This window comes from Camellia sinensis, unplaced genomic scaffold, assembly GCF_055761805.1.
Source record: "Camellia sinensis isolate YWXY unplaced genomic scaffold, ASM5576180v1 Unanchor14, whole genome shotgun sequence".
Taxonomy (NCBI): domain Eukaryota; kingdom Viridiplantae; phylum Streptophyta; class Magnoliopsida; order Ericales; family Theaceae; genus Camellia; species Camellia sinensis.
This window is the reverse complement of record NW_028129020.1, coordinates 5,342,165-5,356,504: the sequence shown is the minus strand read 5'-3', so window position 1 is coordinate 5,356,504 and position 14,340 is coordinate 5,342,165. Positions and strand designations below refer to the sequence as shown.

The 14,340-nt window shown below is 33.4% G+C and overlaps 1 protein-coding gene across 3 annotated transcripts; it reads left to right on the top strand.

The window, feature by feature from the left end:
* The first annotated feature begins 596 nt into the window (after positions 1-596).
* On the top strand, positions 597-6,160 carry LOC145788617 (uncharacterized). 3 transcript variants are annotated; one of them, XM_082911912.1, is made up of 7 exons: positions 597-798; positions 1,851-1,913; positions 2,126-2,246; positions 2,430-3,337; positions 3,447-3,552; positions 4,439-4,644; positions 5,660-6,160. In XM_082911912.1, exons 4-7 carry the CDS (start codon positions 2,580-2,582, stop codon positions 5,928-5,930), a joined length of 1,341 nt encoding a protein of 446 aa, XP_082768038.1. In that variant the 5' UTR covers positions 597-798; positions 1,851-1,913; positions 2,126-2,246; positions 2,430-2,579; the 3' UTR covers positions 5,931-6,160. The 3 variants fall into 3 exon arrangements, with proteins under 3 accessions (XP_082768038.1, XP_082768037.1, XP_082768039.1); XM_082911913.1 differs by having other exon boundaries at positions 612-798; positions 1,851-2,024; XM_082911911.1 differs by lacking the exon at positions 1,851-1,913 and having other exon boundaries at positions 599-798.
* Positions 6,161-14,340: the final 8,180 nt, after the last annotated feature.

Sequence of the window (14,340 nt, the reverse complement as noted above, 5' to 3'; positions counted from 1 at the left end):
AATATCACTTTTTAGTTTGAAAGTCAAAAAGTCACTAAAAAAAAAAGTCGAACAACTTATATTAAAAAATTAAAGATTTAATTTTTTTTTACTTTTTATACATCTTTTCATAAAAAATTATTCTAAATATACTATTTTTTTTTTCATATTTAGGCCAAGTTTGGCATATCCAAAATAATCCATCTTTTTATTTTTTATCTTTTTTCTATCACATCACCTCTCTACTTTTCTGCACATCTTTTCGTAAAAAGACAAAAAATACACTTATTTAAGTCATCCCAAACAACCCCTCAAAAAATTAAAAAATTAATAAAATAACATATTCTAAAACAAAATACACTTATTTAAGTCATCCCAAATAACCCCTCAAAAAATTAAAAAATTAAAAACTTAATAAAATAACATATTCTAAAACGAAACCATAATCATTCATTTGACAAAAAAAAAAAATTTGACACATCATTTTCCAAATTTTAAAGGTGGCAGAAGAAGCACGCAGGAGGGAGAGTTGAGAATTCCAAGAAGAGAGAGAGAGATATGCCATTGTATTGTATGTATGTATCTCGATCATCATATGCGTATATATATATATGTAGAGAGAGAGAGAGAGAGAGAGAGAGAGAGAGAAAGAGAGAGAGCGTTATTTGCGTGCAGAATTATAGAAAGAGAAAGATCCTCTATTCTCCTCTCTTCTCCTCCTAGAAAAGAGGACAAACTTGGGCATCTTCTTCTCTGCCAAACTACATCCAAATTATTTTCAAAGCACAGAAGAGCTTCTCAATAATCTCTTTTCCTCAGGTAACATAACTGTCTTCTTCTTTTCTTTTTTCTTTATTTTTTTTTTTGGTTTTGATGATTATGCAGCATTATCATGTTTTCTTTCCGTTTGCTGCATACAAGGTGTGGTGTTTTCTAAGTATCTACATAAATCTATATTTGTGATTGTATTCTAGGGTTTTGTAGTCGTCGATCTATCTCTTTCCTTTACAATTTTAGACTGATTTCAATTTCCAACTTTTGATTTGACAATTCGTGAATCAGTGATATCGATTGATTGATTATTGATATTCAGATTCATGACTCCTTCCTCCTGGAACATAGGGGAAGGAAGGGGCAAAATTGTCATTTAGAATTTGCCCCTTTGCTTTTTGTCTAGATGGCATGGCACATCAATTAATTAGCGGCTCATCTTACGTTTCAACTTCGTGAATTGAGCGTAATTAGTCCGCGTTGTCCTATGTTTGCTTTCTCCATTTTTAAATTCTAATAATAATAATAATAAGTTGGTTCAAACACACGCTTTCGTTTAGCATACTCGTTAAAAAAATCATTTTCAGTGGTCTTTTTCAATTTTTATTTAATTTTTCTTTAAAAAATTACGAGGATGAAAATTGAATTGAGACTAAAAAAAGCCGTTACAGACACACGAAAAAAAAAAGCTGCTTAAACACTTTTCAATTAAATTTTTTTTTTTTTTTTAAATCTGTGGTGCAATTAATGCTCCTAAAAAAATTGAAGAAGTCCACTAAAAAGATTAAAAAACTGATTGAATAGTGGTTCCAAACAATCTTAATTTTTGTATGAATTTGTTTTTATACTGACTTTTTTTTAGGTGGGAAACTAACTCAAATTTAAGATCTCTATTTTAAAATTTTTGGTTTTTCAATTAAAAGTTTTAATGTATGATATTGTCTTTTGAGAGGTAGGCATATGCTCAAAAATTTATCTTACACCCGCTTTATATTTTGAGAAGAAAATTGGTAAGTGTATTAAGAAGCTCTCCTATTTAACACCTCCCTTTCCCTTTTCATGTGACCAAACCAACCCCATATTACCATTCATGTGAACAGACTTTGGAAGCCCCACATGGGTTTGGAGGACCATCTCTAATTATTAAAGCCAAGGGAAAAAAGGTGGACAGAACAAGCGGTGTAATAATTTTCTTGGGTTTGTGCTAGCCTGGACTGGACACATCCTGAAGACGAACGCTAGCCATACATTATTCAACTTTTATTCTTTAATTTGTATTTCTTAATTCATAATCCTAATATACCCTGTTTTGTGTTTTATGTAAATGAATCACAAATTAATAATCGATTTATATTTCTATTTCCTTTTCTTGCAGGACGTGTTCTTGGGTCAGCCGGTGGTGGCGATACGTGTCTAGCACTGCTCGGGCTGTCAATCAACGTGTTGATTTTGACAGCCCGATTTTATTGGAAACAATTCCCCAAACCCTGGACCAGGTAAGCACATACTATCAATCAACAACCAGTTTACACCAAGTTTGACTTGGCCTTCTATATTTCTCATGTTTTCCTCATGTTTATTCCAAGCTCTTTTTGTTGGTCAATGAATGAACATAAAATATTGTAGGACCTAAAGTTATTAAATTTGTTCATGGGTATTTATATGCTAGTTTCTTGCAGGTGGTTCTGGGATTGCTGGGTCATCATAATACTTGTTGAATTCAAATTTGCAGTTTTTTCGGGATTTCTATTTTTTGGCGAGTTGGTAATTGTTGTGTATGAGCGTTTCTTTGGCTCTGGTATGAGAAATTGTGAAGTTTGTGCACAATCATGGGTTCCTTGTCGGGAATCCTTCAACGACCTGTAGTTGCGGCTGCTGCTGTTGCCATAGCTTCTGTTTCTGCTGATATTCATGATAAATTGCGGCTTCCCAAATCATTAGATTCTAGTTCCTCTTCAGGAAAATCCCATTCTTTTATTTCTGATTCATTAGAAGAAATAAAGTCATCATGTGTGTCTAACATATCAGTTTCCAAGCTTGCAAACTTGTCATTTATAACCAGAATACCAATACCTGTTCCTAACTTAGCACAATCAATTCCCAATTCTGATCGTAGCTTTGTTCCAAAATTTTTGGGTTCTCCTGTTGCTTCTACTCCTGCTCTGCTCAACTCGTATCAGTCTGCAGAATTGGCCAAATCTGCAAAACCAACTGCATATACACATTCTGTGCCCACCTCTAGCTCATCATCAGAGGTTCTGTACAGATGGCATCTACCGGAGCCTAAAGCCGTTGATATATCAGGTAATGCTGATTGTTCATCAGCGAAGTCCAGGACGGTAGTCATTTTACTTGGATGGTTAGGTGCAAAGCAAAAGCATCTAAACAGATATGCAGAGTGGTATACCTCAAGAGGGTTTCATGCCATTACATTTACTTTTCCCATGGCTGAGATTCTCAGTTACCAGGTTGGTGGAAAAGCTGAACAACACATAGACTCTCTTGTTAACCATCTTGCTGATTGGATGGAGGAGGAGTATGGAAAGAATCTAGTTTTTCACACTTTTAGCAACACAGGATGGTTAACGTGAGCATTGCTTCCTCCCTCCTCTCTCATACACATGCATGACTTCCATATTTTTTTCTTTTTTCCTTTTAACTGTTTTACTTGATTTGTTTGGTTGGTTGACTTACAGATATGGAGTTATTCTTGAAAAGTTTCAGAAACAGGATCCTTCTCTAATGGGAAGAATTAAGGGATGTATTGTGGATTCTGCTCCTGTTGCAGCCCCTGATCCACAGGTGAATGATGTTTGCAATTGTATGAGATTCATTGTTGACAAGATAAGATGTGCTCTCAGTGTACATAAGAAATGTATTATTGTCTAGTTGATCTCTCGTACTTGTGGTAGTCTTAATTTGACACACAGTAAAGGGTTCTCTAAGAGAATTAATTTGGTTTTGCTTGGACAAGATCGCATTGTTATGAAAATTATGTTAATTGATACAATGCTAGTGAAAGATTTTGTTTAGCCATATGCATAATGACTGTTTGAAGGTGATCAATAAGTTGTTGACCGTGAGAAAGTTAGGAATCTGTAATTGAAGGGCAAATGTTTTGCCGCTTTTTCTTATCTCCTAGGTGTTTGCCAAGCAATAGCATTCTCTCATGTACATTTGCAGATTTTGAACTGTCAGTGATTGTTCTTTAGATGTCTTCTCTCTCATTTTCTTTTAGGCCTGTATCCTTGTGCTCTTTCATTATTTTTCTCTTCCTTCTCATTGAAAGTGCCCTTTATTGCTAGACATTTATGCGACTCTAGTATTTTCAAAACTATTATTAGATATGAAAGCTTTTAATTTGTACTTTTATTTTCCATTTGGGGTTTATTGCTAGACATTTATGCGACTCTAATATCCTCAAAACAACATCAGATATGAAAGCTTTTAATTTGTATCTTTTTTCCATTTGGGTTGATTTTTTTTTGTGGGTGTAGTTTCACCATTTTGATTGGTGCTTTTTTGTCTCGAGGCAAAGGGATTGTTAAGGAAAGCCTTAGGTATTTTGATTGATAGGTGTCCCACTGTTTATTTCACTTTCTGGAACTTCCGAGTTAGGATGTTCTTCTTTTATTTTTTCTTGTGAGTTTGCTGGAAAATGTTATTAAACTTATTTGCTTATATACAGGTTTGGGCTTCAGGTTTCTCTGCTGCTTTCTTAAAAAAGAATAGTGTGGCAACAAAAGGAGTCAGAAGCTCAAATGAACCAGGTGTGAATTTGTCAATTGGTGCTACAACAGTTGCAGAAGCTAGACCTGCAGTGACTGAAGCAGCTTTGCTATTAGTGTTGGAGAAGTTCTTTGAGGTGGTTTTGAATCTTCCTAAAATAAATAGGTAATTGATCTTCTTGAAGTAGGCAATCATTGTCTCTCCATAAATTTGGCAAAATTTATTTGACTTGCAATTGCTTGGAAAATTGTAATATATGTTTGGGACAATTACAAAAAAAAAAAACAGTTTTTGACCCTGGTAAAAACTCTGATTTTTTAATTTTGTCAATCTAAGCCCTGAACTTTTGATTTGTTTTCAATCTGAATTATTTGTCTATTTCTGTTAACTAAAACCGACAAAAAAAAATAGTATACTAGCCATTGAACCTAATATAGGTGAACATAAAATGTCTAAAATACCCATTTTCATTGAGTTTAATGACTAAAATATTAAATTTTCTGTTGATTTTATTTAATGAAAATAGATAAATGGTTCAGATTGAAAATAAATCAAAAAGTTCAGATTTATTTTGTTATTATAAGAGTCAAACCTTGGTGGTGGTTTTTTTTTTTTTTTTTTTTTTTGGGTGTTGATAATTTTCCCCGTAAAAGTTACATTTATTTGTAGCAGAAATTTCATTAATCGAAATCCATTTTTTTTTTTTTTTAATTCGGCCTACTAATTTAAGGTGATGGGTTCAACCTTGAGGGCAAGCCACTCGTGCAAATTATGTCGAAGTGTGCACCCAATCTACTCCCCTCCCAGACCCTTATCTAATGGGAACTAAACTAGGGTTGTACATTTTATTTTGATATATGCTTCTGTGAAGTTAATTCATGGAACAATGTTATATCTACCAATTAATATACTAACTAGTATACTAACAGATGATATGGCATAATTTTAGAGGTTTTGGGTATTTATAATTTGTATAATAGGTAGAATCAGTAATAATAACATAACACTATTTGGTACACTAGTGTGTATATTATTTGGTGCATGTAGCACCACTGTAATCCATGAGGCCAACCATTGAATTATGTGTCATGTTTAATGAAACCAATATTTTTCATTGTTCATCCTTTTGTTTTGAACTTGATATTGGTATTGACATCTATATCTTTTCATCAAATTTCAGGAGACTCTCTGAGGTATTGGGCTTGTTGACATTGAGGCAACCAAGCTGTCCGCAGTTATATATTTACAGTTCTGCAGACAGAGTGATTCCTGCAGGATCTGTGGAGTCTTTTATAGAAGAGCAGCGGAGGACTGGGCATGAGGTCAGGGCTTGCAACTTTGTTTCCACACCCCATGTCGATCATTTCAGAAATGACCCAAAATTGTATTCAACTCAGCTCACCCAATTTTTCGATGACTGTGTGCTTGCTTCTTGCGAACATTCTTCCTAAATAGATTGCAGATCAGCTCGTTGATTCTTCTTTTGGCCTATAGGTTTAATACATATACAAATGATATTTAATTCATTTTGTAGAGGTTGTGAATGCAACAGAGGAAGAAGAATTGCCTCTTTTTCTATTTTTAGTTTTTTTTCCCCTTATTTATTCCTTTTTGGATACTCATGTTGTTCACTAGTCATAAAATTGATCAAATACATAAACGAGTCATCAAATTTGCAGTCTTTGGTATTATGTTGTTATTAGAAGTATGGAGTTGGTGTGTGTTGGATTGATTTCCATATCAGTTTAGTTTTACTATTCCTTTTTGTTATATCCACTTTTATGATGATTTTAGCCATTCTATTCTTATTCATCTTAACAAATGGGGTAAATTTGTTTGGCCAATTTTTCTCTTTGGCCCTTGAGCTTTGTTTTTTTTCCACTTTGGGCTTTTATATTTCGAGTTTTTCTCATTTTACTCCTAAAGTTAATTTCTGTTAAAAATTAAATAGAAAATGATATATTGACAGTCACGTGATATAAAAATATTTTATTTTATATAACTTACGTCTCTTACATAAACTAAAACTCCAATATAGTAATATATTTTTTATGTATATGACAGTTATTATGACATTTTTTTGTTTAATTTTGAACATAAATTAGTTTTAGGAGTAAATTGGGAAAACTTGAAATATAAAAGGTCAAAGTGAAAAAAGTTAAACTTTAGTTTTAATTCTAGCTAGGTTCTTGATTTACTTGCATGGCCTTTTGCTGTGTTTATCCTACACTTTTTTTTTTTTTTTGTTTCTCAAGAAAGCAGACAAGTTTTTGAGCAATCGGAATGTTGTCATAAAATTTGCACATTAGTTTTCACTAGGAGTTTTGACTTTGGGTACTCAAACAATGCGAGAATGTCTATATGTTTTCATTAATTATGAGTAGGAGTTTTGACTCTAGGTTCTCAAAACAATGTGAGAAAAATTTTGTTTTGAAAAAATCTTTGCCATGGAAAGAACGTAAAAACATTTTTTTTTTTTTTTTAACTTGGAGGAAGAGGGTGGGTCATGGGGATGGGGATGGGGATGGGAATGGGGATGAGGGTTGAGGGTTGAGGGTTCGTTTGACCCTAAGCTAATATATTCTCTCTCATTATTTGAGAGATAATTAAGATAGGAGAATTTTTTTTTAAGTTTTTGATATATAGATTTTATAAGATAAATGACGTATAATATTTTCATAATAGTTAAGGTCCCTCAATATTTTCACAGAGAAAATTCGATTCAGAAAAATTTTACCCGACTCAAAGAAATTCAACCCTGAGTTAGAGAAATTTTAATTTTCACAGAGAAATTTCTCTAATTTCTTAGAGAAATTTTAAAATTTCTTTGTAAAAACTAAAATTTCTCTGAGTCGAATTTTCTCTGTAAAAATATTAAGGGGCCTTGACTAATAAAAAAAAACATCTTAAACCTCTCATACTACACAAAATTAGAGAGGAATATTTCACTAATTTTTCCTATAAGATATTATCAACAAATTAACTGATAACACAAATTAAATCTGTTAATTTATTTAACGGTGTATTAATCAAGGAATTTTTTTTGAAATGTAATTACAAATCCAAGGGAATTGTATGCAGTTTTCAGAATCATAGGAGAACTAATGTATAGGGTTTAGAATTTATAAATGCAATTACAAATTTTCCCTCTTAGTTGCTTAATGTATTTCTTTAAATTCTGTTTAGATCATGCATTTATGAAAAAATTTATCAAAGGAAAGAAATGAGGGGGAAAAAAAATTGATTTAATTTCTTCGCTTTATTATTTCTAATATTTTTCTTAAAATATTCTCTTTTCTACATAGATTTATAATCCAAATAAAGTCTTAATGTATAAAAATAAAAAGGAAAAAAAATGAAAAACAAATGTGAGGGGGGTTTGTTTTCCCTAATGTGTTTGTTGTCCCTTGTGCCCCCACTTATCTAAGTCATTTATTTATATTAGGACTCGTCTCTTTTTAAGATAAATATGATATATAATAATATAATTATTGTGCCCCATTTATCTAAGGTCCCTCCCCTAGTTTTGATAATGAAATAAATCTATAATATTATTGTTTGATGTCTAAGGTCCCTCACAAAGAAATTTGATATCTCTATCCTACTGCTCTTCTCTCGCTCTTGTCGATCTCCACTACCAGTTCAAAACCCTAGAGCTTTTTCTCTTTCTCTCCTTCCCTAGATCTATCTCTCTCCCACTAACTTGCTCTTTATACTTCTGAACAATGAAAAACATATTACAGAAGAGAAGAGTGAGAGACAAAGGGTTCAGGAAGAATGAAATTTTACTGTCTGAGAATGATACTTCTATCCTTAGTTTAGGACATGTTCAAGGAAAAGCCCAGTGTATGATATCATATTTAGAAAAAAGGAAAGGTTACCTGTCTCTTCGCATGCTCTTAAAGACAGTTCGAGCTTGATCCACCATTCCTGAGATTGCAAACGCATCAAGCAAGATGTTATAAGATTTTTGTGTTGGCCTGCAAAGGACACCAAGTATCAACTATCAAGCAAAGGTAAGAAATCAACATTGAAGCTTTTTTAAAGTGCAAAATTGTTCTTCTAACACATAATGAGATACTGAGATTTCCATCCATTCTCAACTCATAAAAGAAACGCAGGTATGAATCCAACCTGGCAAACTAACCCAATTCATATATGAATTAATACCAGGTTGACCTCCTCTCATCAGTTTGAACAGTTAGTTTTAGATTTAGCTATATTTAGATCCAAGTAAGGCTTCCGTACAGACTAAACAAAGTAGTTTCTGATTCAGTTCAAATGTAGCACCTTCGTATTTATCATTGATGAGATATATGATTAGAGATACACAGATGGATTTTGGTTGACCTATATCCAAATGCATTGGGTAATATTTGTTTATAATCTAATAACAAAATGCTCGTGTTTGGTTGGCTACAAATGTAAAATCACTTTTCCCTTAGGCTCGATCAATTATAAACTAGATGAAGATTTTGCGTATAAAATCTCTTTGAAGTCCACTATGGTGGGTTGTGGTTTTGAAAAGAGGGGCATGAATCTTCCAAAGTAGCAACCAGAAGAGTATAGAAGAAAAATATGATTCCCCGACAGTCTTTATAACATGAAAGCTGAATTCATTTTTCAACGTTTCGGATGGAAATACCCAAGTTAGATACAACTCTGCTGCAAATAGAGAGAAATTCTCTGGATTTCTCTGCTTTCAATCCAGAGAATTTCTGTGATCTGTTTGGTTTGGAGAGAATTTCTCTAGTTTTGGACCAGAGAAATTTGTGGATTTGTTAGTAAAAATTGTATTGTTGGCTTACATATTACACAAAGTCAGAGAAATTCTTTGTGAATAGAGTTAGAGAAATTTGTCAACTCAGAGAAATTTTCTCCGACTCTATTCACAAATATTTGGGAATTTCTCTGGATTTCATAAAATAATAGTGTCTTTACAATTCAGAGAAAATTAGTTAAAATAAACCCAGAGAAATTTGAATTTGAATTTGAATTTGAACCCATAGAACATTGAACAAAACCATTTCATAAAATAATGTTGTGTCTTTACAATCCAGAGAAAATTAGTTAAAACGAATCCAGAGAAATTTGAATTTGAATTTGAACTTAGAGAAAATTGGTTAAAATGACCGAGAGAAATTTGAATTTTCTCTAGGTTGCACCCAGAGAAATTCTTTGGGAAATCCGGAATTTCTCTGGAGAGAATTTCTCTGAATTGAAATTTCTCTGCATCAATGTTGAGGGATCTTAGATATTATGAAAATATTGAATGTCCTTTATGCTATAAAAACTGAATATCAGGGACCCTAAAAAAAAATCCCAAAGATAAAATAAACTATTTAGCTTAATAAGACAAAACATCACATTCAACCCATAATCATTATATTCTTTCTCTCACAAAAAGTCAAAAACTTATTCTAAATAAAACTTTTTAACTCCAAATTAAAACAGTTGTGCTACGTAGCCCGAAATACCTGGGCTTGAATGGCCCGTTTTTTTTTTTTTTTTTCTTTTTCCTTGCCTTCCTATGCAGTTTCCTCTCTCTTTCTCTCAAACAAAATTCCACAATCCAAAACCAAGATCCAAATCAATCCCAAAATAAAAAATAAAATCAGAATCCACATCAAAAAATAAAATAAAAAAAAAAACCAAAATATATACAAAAATTCCAAATATACACAAATCAAAATCAAAATCTAAAATCAAAATAAAAAACAGAGGAAGAAGGAGAAGAGCAGAGCAAGAAAACAGAGCAAGAAGGATAGGAGGAAGAAACAGAGGGAAGAAACAAAGATCTGTGTACACATACACACAGATCTGTGTATATACAGATCTATACAGCCCATCGTCTCTGTCATCGTCCATCTTCTTCGTCTTTCTCCCTCCAGCCCATCGCCTCTCTTCCTCTCTCTTCTCTATTTCTTCTCTTTTCCCTCTTCCCTCTTCTCTCTTCCCTGTTTCAGCGAGAAGAAAAGAGAGGAGAAAGTATATATATATATATATATATTCAAAACGACGTCGTTTTGAATTTCGAGGCAATCGAGCCTCGAAATTTTGAACCCTCAAGTGTTATTCAAATTAAAAAATTAAAAAATAGACCTATTTTTCAAACCAATTCTTATAAAATAAAATTTCAATGATTAAAGTAAACTGAAATAGACCCACTGACAAACCTAACACCCTGTTGTTGTGCCTTTTAATTAAGGCACCCCATTGGGAAGGTTGAACATAACTATCCAAATCAAAGCTGAAAATAACGGATTTGGGGTGCTGCCAGTACAGCAGACATTGTTGTACGATTTTATGAGTTTATTTTACGGTTTGTTTTTGATAATTTAAATTATTTATTTTTTAAAATATATTGAGTAGAATATATTTGTAAAAAATTAAATTAATAGGATATTATTAACCCTTTCATTCACTTATATTTATATCTTCAAAAATAAATGACATTATGATTTAAAATATTAAAATAAATATAAATGAATGAAAAGGTTAACGATATCTGATTAACTTAATATTTTATAAATATATTTTACTTAATATATTCTAAAATATCAATAATTTAAATTATTAAAATAAATCCCAAAATAAATCCATAAAATCGCACGGATATACTGTTATGTTTGGTGCACGAGAGGCACCCTCACTCGGAAAAAGACACCTTAACTAACACATGCCACTACTCTATGGTAGGGTTGGTATAACAGTTGTTATACCACTTTACTAACCAACACACATAACTCTTACAAAAATGATTTAGATCTTTAAAAAAAAGAGCTTTAATAGATCACTAATTTATCTTTTTCTTCTTCTTTTTTGTCTTTTACTTCATTATTTTTTTTTTTATTGGTTGACAGCTCATTAGAGTTGTTCTTTTGGAGTTCTAATTAGAGCTCCGAAGCATGACCCTAACTCTTAATAGGGTAAATTACGCTGGCACTTCTTGAAGTGTATATTTATTATAGTTCTTCTTTTACTTTTAAAAATTATATCTTTTTCTTAAGGTTTAAAATTTCATTATAGATTTTTTTCTTCAGTAATTTAATTTTTTTAAATACCAATTTTGTCCTTATTACGTAAATTACATTGACACCCTTCACGTTTTAGAAATTACAATCCCCTTCCTAAGGTTTAAAATAGCATTACTAATTGTCCCATCGATTAGTATTAGTTGGAAAAAAAAATTTATTGAAAAAAAAATTATTTAAAAAAAAATTAATTGAAAAAAAATTTTGTTTGTAAAGTTTTTAAATTTCTGTTTGAAAACCAACGTAAGTTCATTTTTTAAATTTACGTTTTTTTCTTAAATTTACAAACTGAGACAACCTTTTATAAACCAAAAAAATTATCAAACAAGTTTTTATGACAGTTTTTTAAATTTTTGTAAATATAAATTGAAAACTAAAAATGAAATGGTTACCAAACAGGCTTGATGGTAAAAATGTCGTAAACAAATAATTAAATAAGTTACCAACGTAAGAAATGACTTATCAAAAGATTTTTAGGCTGCGTATGGTTTGATTTTTAAAAAACAAAATTTAAAAATTAAAAATTAATTTGATTAAGAAATAAGAAATAAGAAATAATTATCAAACCATACATAGCTCAAGAATATTAAATTCTTAGGCTATGTACCACCAAACACATAATATTTTTTACTTTTTTATTTTTTATTTCTTAACCAAATTAATTTTTTAGTTTTAAAAAAAATTCTAAAAATCAAATCATGCATAGCCTAAGAATCTTTTGATAAGTCATTTCTTACGTTGATAACTTATTTAATTATTTGTTAATTTTACGACATTTTTACCATCAAGCCTGTTTGGCAATGTAGACACCCCATTTTTGGCCGACCTTAAGACTCAGACGTCACTGATTAAGCGCTTGGTGATGATGCATATTGTGCTCGTTCTGAAATTTCAGAGTCTTGGCTGCGAGCCTTGCCTCCGGACTTCGGGGTTCTTTTATGTTTTGCCTCGGTTTGTGAATCAGGTCCTGTTTTTTCTGTTTTCTCTTCCCGAAGGGAGGGAGAGGTCTCGTAGACCATCTCTCAGTGACCGTAGGCTACGTTTCGTGGTCGTAGGCCATTTTTCCCGTTTGGAGACCAGTTTTCAGTTTTCGGAGTCGTCGGCCGTGTACCTCGGTTCGGGACCGCTTAACTACCTCCGTTTGCTCTGATTTCTGGCACACACCGTGTTTCCTCTCTTTTGAGGGACACTGTGGCCTGAAAGGTCACCTTCGTGGTCGCGCGCCACTTCTGGTACCTAACAGCCTGTTTTCGGGGCCCCGGGCCGAGTATTTTGGCCCCCAAACCCTCGTTTTGCATCGGTTAGGGTTCATTTTTGGTATGGACCCTATTTTCATTGTTTGGAAGGTGGTACTATAGTGGGAGACCAGCAATTCTTTTGGAAATCATTTTCTCTCTCCTCCAGCCGATTTTTTGACAAAAAGCTGATTTTCCTCACTTTTGGGCCATAATTTCTGGTCTCTCATACCACCATTGTGTTGTACTCACCTGGGAGGCCACCAATATGGGTAGGCCGACCAGCTTTTCTTTCTGACCCTTTTGAACCTTGCTAGAAAGCTGATTTGTCTCACTCTTGCGCCACAATTTCTGGTCTCCCACCACACAGCTGTATTCTACTCATCTGAGAGGCCACCTTTCTGGTATGGCTGACCAGCTTTGCACCTTGACCCTTTTGAACCCTGGTCGACCGACCACTTGAACTGGTCGGCCAACCATCTCCTTTTTGGCCCTCCTGAGTGCAGCACTTGACCCTTCCTCCGAGATTTTGAGCCTTTTGTTTGTCTTCTTAAGGAAGATTTGATCATTTTGCTTAGCTTCAAGGAGAAGCTTGACCCTTTTGGTTAAGCTTCTTTGAGAAGCTTTGACCCTTTCTTGAGGCTTCTTCAAGAAGCCTTGGCTCTCTTTCTCTATAAAACAAACATTCCCTCTCTATTTGCAAGGGTTATAAACATTTGGTTGAGATAGATACACCCCACCCTCCATAGCTCTCTTCTTCAAGCTCCAAACCCTAATATTCTTGGCCATTTACACTACACTTCATAGCCTACCACCTCCACCATCCATTCAATCACCCCAGAGCTGTTTTTCAGAGGTTGAAGGCTCACCTTCTTGGTCCAAAACTTGCTGCATTGCTGTGTTACAAGGGTAAGTCATCATTTCCCCCATTTTTGCATTATCTTGCTTCATTCTTTAGCCTTATTTACAAGAATTTCTGGGTTTCGTCTTAAACTAAAAAGTGTCTTATTTTGAGCTCCTCTTGAATTTTGACTAGGGACACTTTTCTGTTTGAGGTCATCTACCTCCTTATATGCTGCATCCCTCTTTGTAGGCTTATTTTGCTTCCTATCTTAGCCTTGCTTGCAAGCATTTTCGAGACTTTTCATAAACTGAAAAGAGTCTTGTTTTGAGCCCATCTTGAAGTTTGGTTAAGGACATTTTTCTATTGGGGGTCATCTACCCCCTTGTATGCTTGTTTGCCTCTTGTTTTGAGCCTTGCATCTAGGCCTTTGTTTCATGCTTTGTTTGGCCTCATAGCCACTGAATCTAGTGGATTTTCAGTGGCTAGCACACTATTTTGAGAGCCAAAATCAGAGGGGGGTGACCCCCTCTCTCATTGTCTTGATTGTTGGCCTTTTTGGCCTTCCAAAGGGGCCCCTACTTGCATGTTGTGAAGTCACATTTTAGGCCCTATTTGATTAGTTTTAAGGTCTGCCTTATCTCTGTCCAGAGCCCTTTTGGCCATATTTTGTGTCCCTCATGCATGTGTAGAGTAATCCTCCTCAAGGCCTTTCAAAGGAACTTTTCATTGCATGCTTCATTGACCCATT

What these genes read in the sequence shown, in the direction of transcription:
- LOC145788617 (XM_082911912.1), top strand. Translation starts at nt 2,580, where the DNA reads ATGGGTTCCTTGTCGGGAATCCTTCAACGACCTGTAGTTGCGGCTGCT. An exon ending in AGCAACACAGGATGGTTAAC is followed by an intron (nt 3,338 to 3,446) that starts GTGAGCATTGCT and finishes GTTGACTTACAG; the next exon opens with ATATGGAGTTATTCTTGAAA. An exon ending in AATCTTCCTAAAATAAATAG is followed by an intron (nt 4,645 to 5,659) that starts GTAATTGATCTT and finishes ATCAAATTTCAG; the next exon opens with GAGACTCTCTGAGGTATTGG.